The 20,029-nt window shown below is 41.2% G+C and overlaps 1 protein-coding gene across 5 annotated transcripts; it reads right to left on the bottom strand.

The window, feature by feature from the left end:
• Positions 1-43: 43 nt before the first annotated feature.
• Positions 44-15,202, bottom strand: arfip2a (ADP-ribosylation factor interacting protein 2a). 5 transcript variants are annotated; one of them, XM_012837961.3, is made up of 10 exons: positions 14,949-15,199; positions 13,374-13,481; positions 13,090-13,116; positions 11,710-11,818; positions 9,836-9,916; positions 8,831-8,946; positions 8,332-8,553; positions 7,494-7,651; positions 2,914-3,088; positions 44-2,678 (listed from the first exon to the last, which is right to left on the bottom strand). In XM_012837961.3, the coding sequence occupies exons 2-10, from the start codon at positions 13,470-13,472 to the stop codon at positions 2,523-2,525; spliced, it is 1,143 nt and encodes a 380-aa protein (XP_012693415.1). In that variant the 5' UTR covers positions 13,473-13,481; positions 14,949-15,199; the 3' UTR covers positions 44-2,522. The 5 variants fall into 5 exon arrangements, with proteins under 5 accessions (XP_012693415.1, XP_031428898.1, XP_031428899.1 ...); XM_031573038.2 differs by lacking the exon at positions 14,949-15,199 and adding an exon at positions 14,013-14,406; XM_031573039.2 differs by lacking the exon at positions 13,090-13,116 and having other exon boundaries at positions 14,949-15,202.
• Positions 15,203-20,029: the final 4,827 nt, after the last annotated feature.

Genomic DNA, 20,029 nt, shown 5'->3' with positions numbered 1-20,029 from the left:
CTGCATAAAGGAAACCATTTCATGTCATATCACCATCACAACATGGTTTATAATCGTTTTTAATCATATCATGATTCGACTACTTTTGCCAATTACAAGGGGCTCGTTTTAAGGGCATTACACAACACATTTACATGAGGAAGATAACTGGGTTACTTTTACATTTACATAGGCCCTATTGTATTGATTAGTCACTCTTTTTCATTCACGCACAACATTAGAATATGACACACCTGCCTAAAAAAATAGATTATATGCAAACAATATTCTTTTATAAACCTTCCATGATCCCATCAATCCAGTTAAACAAAGAAAAAATGATTCGTGGGCAATGCAATAGATGGAGCCTTGCAGTGAAGTGTTACAAATAGGTTTGCTTCATAGTTAGGAGGGAAATGTGTATCGTATGAGCCCATTTTGTAAACATGATGGAAACAGTTCTTCAACATAGGGGTGTATGAAAGATTTGTGCCACTTACGAATAAAAAACATGAAATCCACAGTCCACAAGATGAGGTGTTTTTTTTGTGAACTAGATCACTGGCAACTGATTGTAAACTATGCATGATGATTGGCAACACTAACGATATTAGAGATAGGTTCAATGGATGTGCAGGTTCAAACATTTTCAGTCATTTCATTTCTACAATAAACACTTTCATGTTGTATGACTTCAGGAACACCTTCCATCAGAATGGCACAAGTTACCATTGAACTGTTAAAAAGTTAAACATGAGGACTGTATTCATTACCTGCAAAATGACAGATATCTCTCAAAGCGAGATGTGGCAACTCAAAATCTGCGCAGATCTATGCCAGTAAAATGTCTTTCATGGTGTGTACAATCAATAGAAGGAGCAATTTCAGACAGAGTAGTTGGAGAACTGACCAAAAAAAAAGGCAGTAATTCTAAATTAAGACTTTTCAGATAGATTACAGACACTACTCTGTATTATGCCTGGACACGGGATGAACTGTGTTCCACAAAAACGAACACATATCCCTGGAATAAGCCATACTGGTGGACAAGCATGACTTGGCCAATAACCATAAAGGCAGCCCTTCAAGTGTTCAGATCAATTAAGTTAATAGGTGTAGTTATATAGTGACCAAGACAACATCATGTCTTGTAAATGGAGAGATCTGAGTAATCGCGTGGCTCAACTAATCTCTTTATTATAGTTTGACTACAAACAATCCCTATCAGTAAAGTTATGTCAAGCCAAACCAACCGGTACAAATAAATTTGAGCTTTGGGGTGACTACTATTGTGCCAATAAATCTATGAATGAATGAATGAGTCTGTGAATGAACAGTGTTTTCATGTATTTGGTCATCGCTCCCTGACTCAGACACTGCCCAAGCCTCCTTGTGGCACACAGGGGTTTTCAGCATAGTGCAGTCCTTCACACTGTGTGAAAGCCTTATCTTCAAAGACACTGGGCAGGTCTAGAAGCACTAAACTGTGAGGAACAGAAGGGGTCGAGTCAATTGGACTGGGCAGCCGAGTTTCATGTTAGGATTGACTTCAGAGCCTGTGCACAACCGACCAAAGGAAGAGTATGAATGGCTATGCTTCAGAAATAACAAAATGCAAAATAGTAAAAGATATGGAGTGTCTGTTTTAAATAACTGCCAGAGATAATGCACTGAAATGAACTACCATCACATAGCTGTGTGCATAGCACACAGTGTAAAGGACATAAGGTGCGTACTACAGTAATGCTATATACTACAATATCCTGGTTCTGTCATCAGTGAATAAATGATGTCTGAAAAACAAAACAAAAATACAACTATGATAAGCACTGCAAGCACGGTTATAATGTCCAAAGCAAAAGTAACATAAAAATAAATAAAAGTGACAATTAGGTCTAATTAACTTATAAATAACGTCCATATATAAATCTGGCTACAATTTTTTTTCTTTTCCCTTGTTCTTTACCTAGCATAAAAATGTTGCACTGATTAGATAAATGTACTTCCTATTGTGTCTCCAAGTATGAACCTGCAAACTAAGACCTAATATACAACATAATCCTAATCAACAATGACATAACTATAAAGTGACTCGTTCTGATGACATCATCATTACCATCAGGACCTCTGTGTTCCTACTATGGAGTGAAGACTGTTGCATTTACGATTAAACTTACACCCACAAAAAAAGAAAGGTTTTCCAAAGAAACACAGATATAAGGGTAAAAAGAAAAAGAAAAGAAAAGAAAAAAAAAACAACAGGAAACAAAACAGAAGAGAAAGACGATGGGGAAGGGAGAGAATCCCTGCCACCATATTGCGTGTTGTCACTGGCCCCTCTTTTGACATTAGTTATATATACACAGTACATGCCTCTTCTTCCTTCTTTCATCTCTCTTTCTTCCTCTTCTCCCTCCATCCACTTATGATACCCTCTGCCCTCCACCAGTCTCTCATCTGTGTGTGTGTGTGTGAGTGTGTGTGTGTGTGTGCCCACTGTTAAGACAGAGACTTGTGTTTTTGTTGTTTTAGTCGGGGGAAGGTCACTGTTCCTCCAGCCAGGACGGCTTATCTGAGCCAGGTGGTTTGAGCTTGACGTTGAACTGTCTGAGAGTCTGTTCCAGCTGCTGCTGGTTGCCAGCAAAGTAGGCCGAGATGGCATTGTGGAAGAGCAGCAACTGCTTGTGCATCACCTTCACCTGCACACACAAACATATGGCATATGTTTATATATATATATACACACACAACTTTTTCCACTTTAGCATAGCAACATCCTAGCAACAACTTCTACTTTTCCTTTGCATTAAACTAGTATTTCCTTCAGAAATATTACAAATCATTAAAAGGTCTGAAGGAACACACACACACACACTCTGCGACCCAAAGGAACTGTGCGTTTTGTCTTGTGTTGTCTTGGCATGGTTACCGTACCTTATTCTCCTCTAGGAACTTGAGTTTGATGGAGACGTCACTGCGCAGCCTCTCGTACTTGTCTCTGTGGATCCCATACTGCTGCTGGGCAATCTCGATCCGCACCATGGTGCCCGCGTCACGGGGCCCCGTACTCAGCTCCTCCAGGTCTGCCCGGTAGGCATCAAACTCCAGCCTACACACACAGACACAGACACAGACAGACAGACAGAAAGAGAGAGAGAGAGAGAGAGAGAGAGAGAGAGAAAACATGTTAACTACTGTCAAAATCAATAAGAAGCTGAATTATACAGATATATGTTATCATTTTGACCCGAGTTTAGATCTTAATTAAGAGTCTTTGAGCCCTCAGCTTGCAAATGTAAACTGCCTGATATCTACCGCTCCTAACCCACAATTAAGGTCATATTGGCATACAGTGCCTTGCATAAGTATTCACCCCCTTGGATGTTTTACCCTTTTTTTTGCTTTTATAAATCAATATAAGTTGGCTTTTTTGAGAAAAACTTTCTTCCACTTGACCATGGAGTCCCCCACATGCCTTTTGGCGAACTCTAGTCGATATTTAATATGAGTTGTCTTTAACAGTGGCTCTCTTCCATAAAGCTTTGATTGGTGAAGAACCCGGGCAACAGTTGTTGTATGCAGAGTCTCTCCCATCTCAGCTGCTGAAGCTTGTGACTCCTCCAGAATAGTCATAGGTGTCTTGGTGGCCTCTCTCACTAGTCTCCTTCTTGCACGGCCACAGTTTGTGAGGACGGCCTGCTCTAGGCAGGAACATGTGCCAAATTCCTTCCATTTCCTGATGATGGATTTAACAGAATTCCAGGGGATGTTTAGTGCCTTGGACATTTTTTTGTATCCTTCCCCTGACTTATACTTTTCAATAACCTTTTCTCTGAGTTGCTTGGAGGGTTCTTTTGTCTTCATGGTGTAACGGTAGCCAGGAATACTGATAACTGAATACTGACCAGTGAATGGACCTTCCACACAGGTGTCGTTATATTACAAACACTTGAGACACATTCACTGCACACTGATCCCCATTTCACTAATTGTGAGACTGCTAGCACCAATTGCCTGGACCTCTGTTGAATTAGGTCAGTCACTTTAAAGGGGGTGAATACTTATGCAATCACTTATTTTACATTACATATTTTTATTTAATTGACATTAATGTGTAGAAATCTGTTTTCACTTTGAAATTAAAAAGGGACTTTTGTAATTTTGTGTGTCAAAAAAGCCAATTTATATTGATTATGATTGATTTATAAAAACAATAAAAGGGTAAAATATCCAAGGGGGTGAATACTTATGCAAGGCACTGTACTTTCCCCTTTCTTTTCTCTCATTACCAAATAACACGATGTTTACTCAGAGCTGGCCTTCTTAAGCCCTACTCCCCCGACAAGACTGCCCCTATAATGAAGAGGACTACGCAACTTAATCTACTCTTTCTTGACACCAGACGACAGAAGGTCAGGACACAATCAATACAAGATACTTTTAACTCTCCTCTCTGATAGTTTATTATCCATCATCCTTGCTTCGCTTAGGCCAGTAATTTGCGTCACAGCTGGAACCACACATTGCTGTGGCTCAAAAGGATGTGTGTGTCAATCAGTGATCATCAGTTAATCATCAGTTAATAAGAGTGCACGTGTACACACAGCAGTAACATAAGGTAAAGAAATCCACAAACACAGAGACACTTGTCATGAGTTTTGTCATGAGCTATTCGCATAGGTAGTCGTTTCCAGAATCTGTTGTCATTGTTTGGCTTAGCTCACGTAGACTCCTTGCTAGCACAGCTGTAGAAGGACTTTCATCCAAAACATGCTTTTAAAGAAACCTTGTTCAGAGGATTGGAACTAGTTTTACCACCAAGTTTGGAACTGAAAATCACAGTTTTTATAAATTGGCTATGGGTCAATGGGTCTATTGTAGCCTGGGTACCAGACGAACTTAGCCCCGCCCACAACATTTGAGGTCTGGAAGTTCGGTCTAGCATTGCTCCGTTGGGGAGAAAATATGCCCGACCAAAAACTTTACCAGACCAATGAAATTGTCAGGGCGGGCTTTATACGATGCTGGACAGATGATCAACCGTAACGTAATCAACCACGTCACCAAAGGTGAATTCGTTTTCAACAAACATGGCTGCCGCTGGAGAGCTGAGATGTAGATGTGTAGATAGAGATGTTTTAGAAGACATCGACAGCGCATTCATTTTGAAAGAGGAACAGAGAAACGCGATCAAGGCATTTGTCGATCGAAAATATGTTTTTGCCGTCCTTCCTACGGGATTCGGTAGAAGTTTAATTTATCAGCTGGCCCCGATGACGACTACGTTGTTCTGATTGGTTGTAGGTCTATCTAATTGAGCGAAGAGGCATTTTTTTCCTGGTTCGATTGAAACACGCCCCATAATCACAGCCCAATGGAGCAGTATCAGACTCATATTCTGAATAGAATTATGAGTATGACATCGCCAGGCTAGGTCTATTGGCTATATACAGTACAGCTGGGAATGGCTGATTTTGAATGGACTATCTACGTAGGCATAAAAGGGCCATTTTCTGCCACCATCACTTCTGTTTTTCAATGGCATTGTGTTAACTAATCCTAAATTATGTTTAAAAACTCAATAAAAAAAATGAATCATTAAAAGCCATACAGCTGAAAACTGTTGTGCTGTTTAAGGAAGCAATAAAACTGTTAACTATGTATTTTCGGTTCTGATACTTTTACTTTGATAGGGACCGGATGTTGTTACGGTGAAGTTACTGTGTAAGTTGTACCGGTGAACATGGAGTTTGACCATTAAAAGCGTTAAAGGAAACACGGTGTTTTCTGTCAGTTTAACAAAAACCACAGTTGATTATGGTCTAGAAATAAAAAAAAGAAGAAGAGTTTTCTTCACCAACGCAGTCTATTATTTGTCTAAGAAAGTAAGGCTAGTCAATGCAAGTAATTGGCGAGAAACTGAAGATATCTCACAAAGGTGTGCACCACATCCTTCACAGAACAATACAAATCAGCTCTGACAATTTGATCCTACAAGACAGAGACCCAAAGCATCACTCCAAATTATGCAAGACTTGTTTAGTGAAGAAGCACTCAAGCTGTAAGGCTGCAAAGTTTGTAATTGCTATAAATAGAGGATTCTTTGATGAATGTTCAGCAGAAATCATTAATTTCTAACTTTCCCAGTGTCTTAACTTTAATTTTGATTAATTGTGTAGCATATTTGATGGGTTAAAATATGGGATTTCTTGGAAAATGTGTCATTTTCTGAGTGACTCCAAAGTTTTGAACAGTAGGGTATGTATTAGGGGTGTAAAAAATAACCGATACGTATCGATATCCGTTTTTAGCTTGTAAGATATGACTACATCGATGCGTGAAGTCCCGTATCGGTATTAAAATGACATGAACCGGTCTTTGCCCGATTTAAAAGTTATGAATCGGTTCACAAGCGTTTGTCTTTCAGTTTTTTTGCTATGCAAAACACAAAACACTCACTGACCTGTTGCATTTGATCTCAGTCAGAACAATGACAGCCTGTCATTGGCCAAAGCCCGCATAGCATAAACCAATCAGGCTGTATTCTCACAAATAACGCCAAGACCAACGCAATTTCAATGGCCAATGCTATGCTAGCTACCCTATCCATTTCAATGGCCTATGCTATGCTAGCTACTTTAGCCAAGGAAGATAAATTGTTGTTGATTGCGTGTTTCTACAGACATCCTTGGATTTAAATTATAATAATATTAATAAATAGGAGAATATTTGTATCATTAACAATTATGTTTAACATTTATAGTCATGATTCCGAGACCGAGCCATCGTGATGTCCTAACATAAATAAAAGCACTATATTGTAACGTGCCGGCATAGTCGCCCCATAATGCCGTGTGGCAGGCGCATACTTTTCTCTATGTGATGCACTAGCGCTCAACGATGTTCCCTAACATTGTTCCTTACTGTTCTAATTGCATGTTGTTGTTCTGTGTTGGGACGGAGTTTATACGGGTGTGTGACGGTAGCACAGTCTGTTTGTGATAACTTGTACCAGGGCGTAAAGCCCGTGCCATTTTAACATTGTATTGTTTATAGTGTTTAATAAAAAGCCATACCAAATGTTCCGCACTTCCATGATTTGTTACAATATGAACACTGCAAATGGCAGTGAATAAATAAATAAGCACTATATGAACACTGCAAATGGCAGTGAATAAATAATTAAGCACTAAACTCAATCGCGTGGATATAGACATAGTGGAATTGAATGGACACATCTACATTCTGCAACAGTAGGCTACCTCCACCTCTTCCCTCTTAAGACACTTAAGAAAATGTTCGAGAATAAGGGTCCATTGTTTCCTCACAACTCAATTATTGAACTGCATCGAATCGCATCGTATCAAATCGTACTGAATCGTTTTTATCAACATGCATCTTTTCTTGTATCATATCGTGCCCATGTATCGAGATACGAATCGGATCGTCTTTGTCATGAGAGATTTACACCCCTAGTATGTATATATGTGCTTGAGAGGCTCTGACCAGCTTACCTGGCATTCTCATAGCCCTTGATGGTCATCAGTGTGTCCTCCATGGTCTTGTTCACCAGTGTGTTTATGCTGGACACAAAGAAGTTGATGGCGCCCAGCAGGGTCTCACCATTCTTGCAGAGTAGCTTCTGAGTCTCAGCATTGTACCCAAACTCATCCTGCCGAATCACAAACAGGTTTTTTAACAGATTTAGCCACACACACACAAACACACACACACACACACACACACACACACACACACACACACACACACACACACACACACACACACACAGTGTCCAAGTCTAGACAGCTAAAGTGACTCTCCACTGTGACACACACGCTATTGTTGCAACCCCAATAATGTCAAGTGTACTGCCTACGAGCAAGAGAGATTCTCTGTGGAATTTGATATGCTACTGAGTGACTGAGTGAAAACAGAGCAAATAAAGCAGTCCAGTTAGAAAGAAAATCTTCATTAAAACACTTAACACAATCCTGCCATCTACTGGAGTTGCATAACACACACACGCACACACACACAAACACATACAGGAAATTGTTACAACTTAGTGTAAAATAGTGCAATAGTGCAAAACATTTTGAGCAATACTTTGCCAGAACACTGAAGCAGTCTGATATTGGTACACATGCAGGCCTACACACACCCACACACCCACACACAAACACACAGACACACACAGAGACAGAGACACACACACACACACACACACACAGAGACACACAGACACAGAGACACACACACACAGACACAGACACAGACACAGACACACACACAGACACAGACACAGACACAGACACGCACACACAGGACCCAATGTGTTGGCAACCCTGCCTGCAGTTCAGGTGACTTCTGGCTGAGGTCGGCGAAGATGTCCCCCAGAGCCTGCTGGGTCTGCACCATGCTGTAGAAGTGGGCGGTGAGGGCGCTGGCCAGACGCAGCACGCTCTCGTACTTGCTCTTGGTGTCCCGCAGCAGGTCGATCTGAACCTCCAGCTCCAGGTCCACCGTGCGAGAGCCCCGCCCGAACCGCTCGGAAAACATCTGCTTCGTGCACTGGGAGTGTTGGAATAGGGGGGGGCGGAGAGAGGGAGTATAGAATGAGAAAATGTCATGTAGATAAATGAATACAAATAAACCCTGTTATTTCCTTGTAAGAATGACTGACATTGTCTGAGAAATAGGAGGTTGATGGAAAGCAGTTTGACGAGGATCAGACTCATCTCGGACACGTACTTTGAGGGAAAGCAGTTTAACGAGGATAAGACTCAGTTGGACACATACTTTGAGGGCCAGCTGTTTAACGAGGATCAGACTCATCTCAGACACGTACTTTGTATGTGTTGATGCTCCACTTCTTCACAGTGTCAAACTTCTCCACGGCGACGCCTCGTGTCGCCTCCTCCGCCATCATGGATGGGTTGCTGTTACTGTGGTGCATGTTGGGAGCTGAGGAAGTAGAGACAAAGTTTTACTACTAATGCTGTTATTAATATTGACAGGTTTTAATAATAATCAGCACATATTCACACCTGTACAGTAGCTAATATTGACATACAGATATTGGAACAATTGGAGATATTGGAATTAATGCTGGCAAGTAACACTGATAGTGTTATAAACACTGACATGTAATGGATAATGTATAGTCCGCTGTTCATTCTTGAAAAATAAAATCAAAGGGGGACGAACAGGATCCCAACGCGCAGCGGAAGGGTCTTGTATCATCCTGAAGGGTTTTATTTTTCAAGAATGACAATCGGACTATACATCATCGTGCTTATTAAATGGTTATTTACGATAAAAACATCTCTTTTGTTAAATGATTTTGTTGTCGTTTAGTGGCTTTCACTGAGACAAAATAGTTTCAGGCGTTGCGTAGCAACATATTACTTGACCGACTTCAAGTTACAATGAATTTCCATTACGATTAAGTGAACCGACTATGAACCTCACAATGATATAAAAGATGTGAGTTAGAAGCATGAAACCTGTTGCCTATGGCAGCAGCCATTCATTTTATTCAGCGGCCATTATCAAGAAATATAGGACCTCCGAACATTGGGATGGCCCATTCAATTCAATGGAACTTTCTGCATCATTCTGAGGAGCCATATAAGTTATGAATACTGATAAGAAACATCAACTCATAGTATTAACACTGGCAGATACAACAACGCTGTAAAGGGGAGACCTGCTGCCTCAGTAGGTTATTTTTCCTTTCTTCATGTTTTAAACAATAATTGAAATAAAAGACTTGGTGTGGTGAGATGTAGAGAACATGGCGTGGTGTGGCGTGGAGGGGAAGGGGATGAGGTGCAATGGGCCCGTGGGATACCTTGGTACTCCTGCACCTGGTTGGCTATCCGGCTGGCAGCTGATTGGCTTGGTGTGATGCCACGTGATTTGGAGCGCAGGTCTGAAATGGGCGCGTGGGAGGGGGAAAGAGGGAGGAGGGGTGCAGGGGTGGGGTGGGTGGGTGTCGGATAAAGGTTTATTTAAACAATCAGTTTGGGGTTGGGGGATCAAGGGACAAAGTCCATGCAGTGATTGGTTGGTTATGTGGTGGGTGGGTTAATTACATGTATAATGGCATGAGTCAGATTTGTAGATTTGATATGATTTGTCAAGGTAAGATTTAGCAAAACAATTGACAAGGTACAAATTGTGGCGATTATTGAAGATCAAAGATGAAGACATTAAAGATGTTTAAAGATTATTTCAGAACAGCACCAGCATAGGGCGTAGTTAGTTTAGTAGTGAGTAGTGAGTAGAGTGTTGGGTTTTGGTTAGTTGAGTTAGTTTGGTTAGTAATGTTAGAGAGGAGGAAGAGAGGAAAGATCCAGATTAAGATGCAGATCCAGATCCAGATCCAGTTAGGGGGATGCAAAGAAAATGGCAGGGTGGTGTTGGGTGGAGCAGAGAAATGACAAAATGAAAAGTGAGTAGTGAATAAACACAGTCAGTCCAGGCTGTCAGAACTATATCAAACACATACATGGAGGTTATAGATGTTAAGGCATTGCATTCTTGCTCTCCAGACATTACTAGCTTCTTGCAAAAATGCAAAAAATTCTCTTCAGCCGTAGTTGAGTGCATGCTACTACATACACAGGCCCACTGGTGAACGAGAGGATAGATGCAAAATAGTCCATTAATCCCTTGGTTAGTTTGCCTCTGCAAACATGCTGCCAACACGCCTCTTTCCTCAGCAAAAAAAAGAGGCAAGCACTTCTGCTAGACAGGTACAAATAAGAGTGTGTTAGCCTTGGAGATACAAAGGGAAAAAAAGGAAGTATTTGGTGGTGGAGGTATACGACCACCTTCTTTGGGTTCAGACGATTTTCTCCTGCCCAAGTATTCAGGGTTATAGTGGATTGCAGGCCCTGAGAAAATGGGTTTTAAAACGGCATTATTTATTGAGATTCTTGTCAGGCAAAGTCATTGGAGGCCATAAGCCAGTCTGCAAGGACGGAACCTTCACAGCGAATTCAATGTCTAACTCCAGACAACAGAAGCCAATCTCCAGAGAGGAACTAAAGAAGCAGGAAATAACTATTTCAATTTGTGTGAGATCTATGTAATCAACATTCTCAGCGAATATGAAGACCAATCCGAAAAGAGCGATTTTCTGATTTTATTCGTTCTTCCCCTTAAACCACTTGAGGAAGTACTGCAGACAAGATCATATTAGTGAGAAACAAAAAAAACAACAACAACCTTCATTTAAAAAGACAACCCTATTGATTTCATTACAGCTACAGTGATAATAATTGTTTTTCTTTACAACATGGCAAAAATCACAGCACAGCAGAATGTGAACGAGTGCATAACAGAACAGCACACAACCTTGGGCAAGCCCGGGGTGCAAATCCAAAACTGAACTGTAAGTAACCTCTGCATGTTTATTTGCCCCCGCAATAGCGGCATCTTACACCATGATCTGCTCTCACAAAACATCCTGTGAGGCCAACAAAGGAGAACACACTGCTGTTTCACTGGCAAGAACACAAAGGAGTACAGACACCCTCGGTATGTGTTATATTATACTGTTACACAACAAACCCCTGTGAGGTGAATGCATGGCCATTACTGTACTCCCAGGAATATAATCACTCTAAAAGAGGATCCGTTATGTCAACAGAGCTTTATAAATCAAGATAACCGCTCCTCTGTGCTTCGTCAGGGCACAGAGCGCTAGCGCCACAGTACCTTTAATGGAGCTGGTCGGGATGATGCCCTCCGCCGCTCCTCCGTAGCCTCCGGACACGATGCTGGTCTCGTTCAGGTTGGGCCCAGAGACCATCACCTGCTGGAGGTCCTTTTGGAGGCATGAAGCAGACCATCAGCTCAAAGCACACCAGGGGGGTAAGGATGGTTAAGGCAGAGAGATATGGTTCAGGTGTAAACAACTCCCAGTGCACAATGGAAACTGTGGAGGCCCTGTGCAGAGGTGATGCCCAGGTGATTACCAAAAACATCTCAACACTACACAGAAGGTGCCCATCACCTGTGCAGAGGCAATCCCCAAAGTCACCAGTGCGCACACCTTTTCGTGACATACATTCACTATTTATGACCATCATCCAATATATGCTGAAACACATATCCGTCTTAAGAGGCACTGTACACTCGAGTATACCTAATACAACTATCTACAGAGGCTAAGACTGTTTGGCTACACAACAGGGGTCTGAGGCTACTTTTGGGGGGGCCAGGTTGGTCAGACAATGACTAATCTCAGCACTGCAGTCCATGGGGATTCAAAGAGCCCCAGAGTCAAAGCAGTGCTTTGTTGTTTGCAAGTGCCTAGAATGTGTTGGGCACTTGGCAAGAGAGAGTTCCTGGCATCCAATGCCATTTTAAATGCATTGTATCCTATTACTTGGACAAGGACACTGATAGCTGGGTGACGGCAGGGTGAAAACCATAAAATGACTGTTTGCTGAATCATATGTGAGATGTTGAGGGTTTAAAAAGGATTTACATATATGGTTTATATTTTTGTAAGAACTACTGACAGTGAGAACAGCCTCAAGGTGCTTTACATGAAGCATACAAAAACAAGAGCAAGCAAATGGGAATATTTGCAAGGACAACATTTTCTGATAACAGCAAGAAATCTTAAACAGAATCTGGGACTCTAGCCCCTACTAAGGTCTTTAACCGACATTAGTTCATCAATGATGGATTATGTTAATGGCCTGCATTATTACATGTTAACTAGTTTGTGTTTAAGGATGTGTTCTCAAGTTCAGTAGTTAAGGTTGAAGCTGGGTTATTATCATTTAGAGGTTTAGGACAGGCCAAGTTATTGTACAGTATGTAGATCAGTATAAATGCAGCCAATTTACGCCTTTGAACGTTTGAGGAAAAAAACACAAAAAACACATTCACAAAATGACAGGGAGGGACAATGCAGATCTTTAGATGTTACTTCAAGTGGCACACAAACATAATACCAGACAATTCGATGCAAATTACCCTCCAGCCCACAACGGTTAGTTAGACTGCAAAATGCACACACAAGGGGGGTAACCATGGGAACATTGACCCTGTGCCCACCCCTGAACCTCTCTGATCCTGTCCTACCTTCTCATCTAAGTTCCAATGTGTAGCCTGTACGGAGAATGAGACACAAAGACACATAAACAAATAGAAAATATATCAAAAGGGACCATCGTGTCAGGGATAATCACAAATCCTGTCGCATAATCATAAGACTAATTGTAGTCATAATAGTGACCACTTGAACTAATGAGCACCAGGCAGCCTGATGATGAGGCATTGCTGGGGCTGAATGCCAGCCTATAAGCAATGCAGGGACAGATAGACAGGACACACAAACGCACACAGGGCTTTCGAGAAGAGCCCACCTGTTCGAGGCCATCATCTTCCGCCAGTGTTCTGGAGTCTCCGTTGCTGCTGATCGGGATTTCCATGGTGGCTGCTTTGCTCATTATGCTGTCTGCCATGTTGAGATTCTGCGAAGTGTGACAGAAGAAAGGCGCTCAGTGGACTGCAAAGAAAGCCTTACACCTGAGGTCTATACTCTACCCTGGTATATATGCAAACAGTTTAAGGTCCAGTATGGTGGATTAAGTGTAATCCACTAGATGCTACTAAATCTAATATAGTTCACTTTTAAGTGTTAACCCTACCTTTCACTAAAAGTGAACCGTTCTGCATGGTACAGCGGCTCATAGTGTGGGCAACTTGGTTTTAACATTAAAATTGTCTATTTGTGAAATGAACACCTGCACGGAGAAACATATTTTTTACATTTCTACATGAGGGAGCAATTCAATCAAAGTATTACCCTACAGAGAACCCGTCCAGAGACATGAACACTACAGGTAAAGACGATTAAGCTTATGTATGCCTGTCTGGGCGCAATGTCTCTATATCGTATTATAGTCTACCCTAAAAACGTTAATGAAATAGCCTTTTTCGTTAACATGATGCACATTGTTACCTGCAGAGAAATAACTATGCTTCTATGCAGGCGCACTCACAGTTATCCGCAATCACGACTCCTAGCGCTGAGGCCACAGCCTACCACCTTTCAATGAACTAAAGGGAAACCGTAAAAATACCCAATGATCAATAAAAATAGTACACCATCCATCATTTTCATCTAAAATGTTGTGTAGTTAAGCCAGCCACTTTGCATTGCATTTTGAGAGAATTTATTACGGTTTTCCACCTACTGAATATCGACTCATCATTGTTTGACAAAACGAACTCATGGTTGTTAGTTGACGAATGATTAATACATAACAAGTAATCAGATTGAAAACGTGACGGCTTATTGTTGGTCAATTAAGAATAAGCATTTTCTCTTTTCGGCGGCGCAGTGTCCGAATGTCTCAGCATCACCCAAGCCCATAAACAATGTAGCTAGTGCCTGCTAAAGTTGTCATATGACGATATCCATTAATTGTTTTAGCTAACTAAGTGGGGATATAAACCAAGGACCAATATATGCCCATTGAATTTACGCTAACAAGCCATAGAACGAAAATGTGATTTTAACAAGTGCAGCAAGACCAACGACAACCGGTCTAAGGACATTTCTGTGACACGTCACACCCCCGTCTGCTTTAGCTAGCTAACCTTAGTGAGCTACCTCATCTTGTAGAGTCTGCATCTTCACTAGCCTACGTTAGTTATCCTACATTAATCCTGCTAGCACACTTGGCTAGCAATACCTACACGACATTTCACTCAATCATGACCAACGCGACGATAACAAGGAAGAAATAATACACAAAAATTGCCTATACACAGTCAGTAGAAATGCAACGGTTGGCTTCACAGCCACAGAATCAGTTCCCGTGACAGCTAAAAGGCTGGCTACTTCGTAAATTCTCGGGCAGCTATATCTGGCTAGCAAGTTAGAGGTGCTAGCCGGCTGGGTAAATTGAGATGATGCTCTTAATTTCACTTACCTCTGTTCGCTACCCAGATTCAATCACAACACCGCTTACAGTATTCCACGAGTTTTAAGTGCAAACGTGCATCCAATAGGATTGTAGACGAGTGACACTGTGGATATTTTCATTAAATATCTGCTGAATGCTTCATGGCAATCTGCTGCACCTACGGGATCTCCAACCAATGCAAATCTGCTCAACCCGACTGACAGAAAACGGAACTGACGACACGTTCTATTCAGCTCGTGCAAATGTCATAAAATGCCTACTGTGTCCGTGGTCTTTGACCACAGTAAGTAGGAGTACAGTAAGAAAGGAAACTGGTGCGACGGAAGTTGCGCTTCATGAATGCATAATTACATCACCTCGAGACTTTTGACTTTTGAGACACCAAGAAATAAGCTACTTGTTTAAAGATTATTTCATGAGTTGGTTATTTTTCCCACCTGCTTTATAAACTCACGCGCAGAAAATTGGCAGGCAATTAAAATTATGATGATGATGATGATGGTGGTTATTATTATTGTTATTATAATTATTATAATTATTATTATTCAGCACCGTTGTGCTGGTCCTGGAGGGCCAATAATGGAAGCGTTGTTGTTGTAGCTTACTGTCAGATGGTGTCACTATAGTCCTTTGGAAAAATAAGCTATTGGCTACCAGTTGAGGGAATTCTACCACTGCACTGCTGATTGTAGCCTACACGTTTATAACAATTCCTGAAATTATCTCAATTGTGGTTAACTGTATTCTTTTGCAGAATGTATTTGGGTAATGTTTTGGTAGGCAATGTGAACATTTTTTTCGAGCTGAAAGTTGTAAGAGGAAGAGGCAGTAATATTAGTGCTAAAAGATGTAACTCAACTTTTTTGATGACAACGGTAAAAATGTCATTGAGTACACAGATGTAATGCCATTGAGTAGTCCTCACAGATTTAATGTGCCACTCTCATTCTGTCCTAAATGCTCAACCTCCTTTGATGTATGTTTTATTCCAGAGCACGGAAATAAATAAGAGTATCGCTTTGGTGAAATCTGTAAAGGGAAATCTTGTTTGATGTGTGGTGCAGTAGACCTGCACATCAGAGTGCATGAGTTTTAAACAAAGTTCACTGTAAATCAATACTCTCATGAATGTTTATTGTGTTTCGGTTGGCTGAAGAATATGTGTTTCTTCGGAAGGCAACCTGTCAGGATCTCTATATGTGAATCATAAAACAACATCTTAAATGACTTATACGCATGGTGATACCGGATAGTGAACTGTATTCTGGGAGCCTGTGGTGTTCCATGTTTTGAGACATTATTTTTGTTAGTCTTTTGAACAGGGTTTCTCAACACTTCAAATGTCATTCATATATTCACAGATGCATGTGTGCTGTGGTGATTAGAAAGATTTAGTACATCGTACACAACTACAGAAGCATAAATTAGAAGATAGGCTTTTAAAGTAGATATGAGCATGACAGTGTGTGTTAAAGTTGTTTGGCACTGGAGCTTGAAAGCGTGTCACGTGCTGCCTATTTTGAAGGTTTTAGATGCCTCAAGCGAGCATGCCTGCATTCAGGAGTATTGGAGAAGCATGTTTTTGGTTTGCTGTTAAAAAAAAGAGTGGCAGATGCAACATCCTTTCTCCTGTCACCTTTGACCTCCGAATTATTCATGGCCCACAAGCGATCCTCGTGTTCCATCAGATTTGATTTTAAAACCAGTTGTTTTGCTTTCTTTGGGCAGTGGACTGTGAAAAAACACATTGCCTCCATGCATTGCATAATGGCATGGGAAAAACAGAGAACGACTGAACGAAGAACTCTACCTCCTCTTATCAGATACTATAAGCCTTTTAAAACAGCAAAGTAAGGCATAATCGATTCAAACACGTTCAGCCATTTTCACCAAACAGCCAGCTTCTTGGAGAGCTCTATCAAAGAGAGCTTAAGATCTCATATCGGACCACATACACAGTGGTAAGATAAAGGACCCAGTCATAAGACGTTTGATTCAGACCCAGCGTCTGTATACAGGAAAGCCACACACAGACAAGCCCCTTGGATCTCATTTTACTGGTGGTCATAAATTGAAAACAAGGCGCTGTTAAATTTAAAGTTAGGAGGGGGTGTGTGTGTATGAGAGAGAGAGAGAGAGAGAGTGGGGTGGGGGTGCTTACTCACTGAGTGTGTGTGTGTGTATGAGAGAGAGAGAGAGAGAGAGTGGGGTGGGGGTGCTTACTCACTGAGTTTGAAGCGACACGTGAGGGCACATGTCACGAAGCCATTCCAGGGCTGCGGGGCTTCTGACTTCTGTAACCCCCCACACCCTTTCACATGCACCCCTACCCTGACACCCCCACAGGCATTCAGTAAAAAGTTTGTGTCTTGTTTTTAATGATCATGAAGTGCCCTTCCAGATGTTGGCAGGGCCATTCCTCTTCAGTGAAGCCATCATCTTTGCACTTCAGCAGCATTGATCGCAATGTGGGGGGGAAAAAGAAAGAAAATCATAAAAAAAGAGGAGACTGTAAAAAAAGAAAAGATATGGTCAAGAAGTGCACACACACACACACATACACGCACATGCACACGCACACGCACATGCACATGCACATGCACATGCACATGCACACACACACTCAGACTCTCAAGATTTCTTGCTGGCTATGTCATTATTCCACAAGGAAAACACTTACAAACACTGTTCCGTGTTTATAGTGAATAGCATATGGGCTTGATCCTTTTATAGTTTTTGTAATGTGCAATTTCAAACAAGCTGTCAACATTTTTCCTCTCCTGTTGGTGGTTTAATCAGAGTAAGTTTAATCCATCATTATTATGGATCCCTCTTATGCGTGACTGTGAACAACAGGCTGATAAAAATACACAGTAAAAAGAGAACGAAAAGAATGACTAAAGATGTTATTGTTATGTTTTTTTTATTTCAGTCTGCGCTTGTCCGTTGTGATAAAAAAAGGAAGACATTTCATTGCCTATACATAGAACTAGTAAGAGAGCAAATCTGTGCTTCTTCAAACAAGCCACATTGTTAGTTGAAGAAAGAAAAGAAAACAAAATGATTCATAAACAAAAAAGAACAAAAAATGAGTCACCAACAGTGAGTCAGCAAGTCTAGGAAGTTCAGCAGCAGGAGCTTAAAAAAGAAAGTTCTGCATCATTACTTTGGTGTTGAAATCATCATTTCATTGTAGGTCATTGTGTTAAATGCAATTTACTGGACCATACTTTTGTGTCAGGTTAGGTACTGTACGGGCGTTTAATACTTTCACCTCGACATCCATGAAGTTGCACTGGAGAAAGAAGGTCGGCATCCAGAGATAGGACTGGTTGGGTGGGTGGGTGGGGTCCAGCTGGGGAGAAGATGTGGGTTCTGCCTGGAGTAACAAGAACCAGAACCGAAGCCTAATCACCCAGCATTCCTGAGGTTGGATGAGGGGGCACAATCACAGGAAGCTGGAGAGATATTGGCGCCACGATCATTTTAGACAGACACACAGTCAGAAAGACAGACAGACGCGCTCACCCGCACACCACCCTCTGCAGCGCCTGCATGGCCAACCGTCTGTCTGTCTGTCTGAGAAAACTGACTCAGCACATTTGTTTGCGCTCCGTGATAACAAATTCATTACAAGGCTGAACCGACAGCTGATACTGTTTTATGAGGTTGAATGGCCTGGCATGCCCGAGAATGGCAATCTGCATGGAGCCCCTTCTCATGTTAGATGAAACAGCTCTGTGTGCTGACTGCCAACGCAGAAGAAGAGCTTGGGAGTTGTACAGTATGGATTGCGCTGCCATGGAGCACTCTTTTTTGGAAGGACAGGAGGCTTTTTTGGAGGACAAACAGCGCAGACGTCTGAAGAACAGCGCCAGGAGGATGTTTCTCCAGGCAGTGGTGATGATGGGAACTTGATCAGTTGCTGAGGAACATGAAATAAGAAACATATCTTCTATTATTATGAGTACCTTATTATGATCGTTGCTGTGTGGGAAAATAGTTGCTGATAATGTTGGCGATACTCTTACAGCTTACATTTCTATAATCTACAAGTTTTTGACCATCAGGGATAGAGTCACCTATTTGTCAACAAAAGGAGTTTTAAAAGTAAAAGTATGTTTTGATTAGGCGTATACTACTTCTAGTAACCAGAAGCGGATGTTGCAGTGTTGAGGTAATGTGATAAAGAATGCATTTCCACTAACCAGTTAAGTGTCCTCAAATGTTCCCAATTTAAAGGTTCTTCTTAAAACCTTTCCCATATCTACTAATGAAGAGGTGATTTTCATGGCTGAATCATCAGTAGAGATGACCACTAAAGGAAAACCTAGCTAAAACAATATGAAAACTGATATATCATACAGCATAGGTTCAACAGTACTATGGGGATACATTTTCTAACATTACTAATGTATTATATGTTATTTCTATAAGAAATTTGGTATAAGGAGATCATAAATTAAGAATGGTAAATTACCTTTGTGTCAAGTATTTTGTTGTCTGAATATTTTAAAACATGCTGATTTCTCAAGATACCAGACACTCATTTTGGAATATATTTTATTTATGTGTTTAGACATTAATTCAAGCTTTTAAAAAAATAAAATAAATTGGTTCTGGCAGAAGGGAAAAGCGCAGACTATTTACACAGTCCCTTTCACCCATCAGCTTTCACCCAGAGTCTTTCTTCATGGGAATAAAAAAGAAGCCAACCAGCTTCAACCCTTCAAGAGGATCTGGGACTTGAGCTTTAAGGTCTGGCCCTGTCAAATAAGTAAAGACTGTGATGAAAGCTGAGGGAAACCTCATAACATAGAACCATTAAAATATTAGTGGTGTTTTGGAAGAAAAAAGAAAAAGAAAACGTACCACTGAGCTGCTTTATGGATTTTAAGGACATTTCAAAACACCCCTCTACTTCATCAAAATATGATGCATACTTGACTCTCCCAGGGAACTTCTCTGATTAGATATGGTGTGGTTTCCCATCCAGCCACATGCAGAGACCTGATGCTGTGGAGACACGCTGGGATTTTTGGTCTCTCTATTCACTCACATGCACACGTCAGCTGTGCTGCTACCAT

The sequence above is a fragment of the Clupea harengus genome, chromosome 9 (genome assembly GCF_900700415.2).
Source record: "Clupea harengus chromosome 9, Ch_v2.0.2, whole genome shotgun sequence".
Taxonomy (NCBI): Eukaryota; Metazoa; Chordata; class Actinopteri; order Clupeiformes; family Clupeidae; genus Clupea; species Clupea harengus.
The sequence above is the reverse complement of the archived record's forward strand: the minus strand, read 5'-3'. Positions and strand labels throughout refer to the sequence as shown.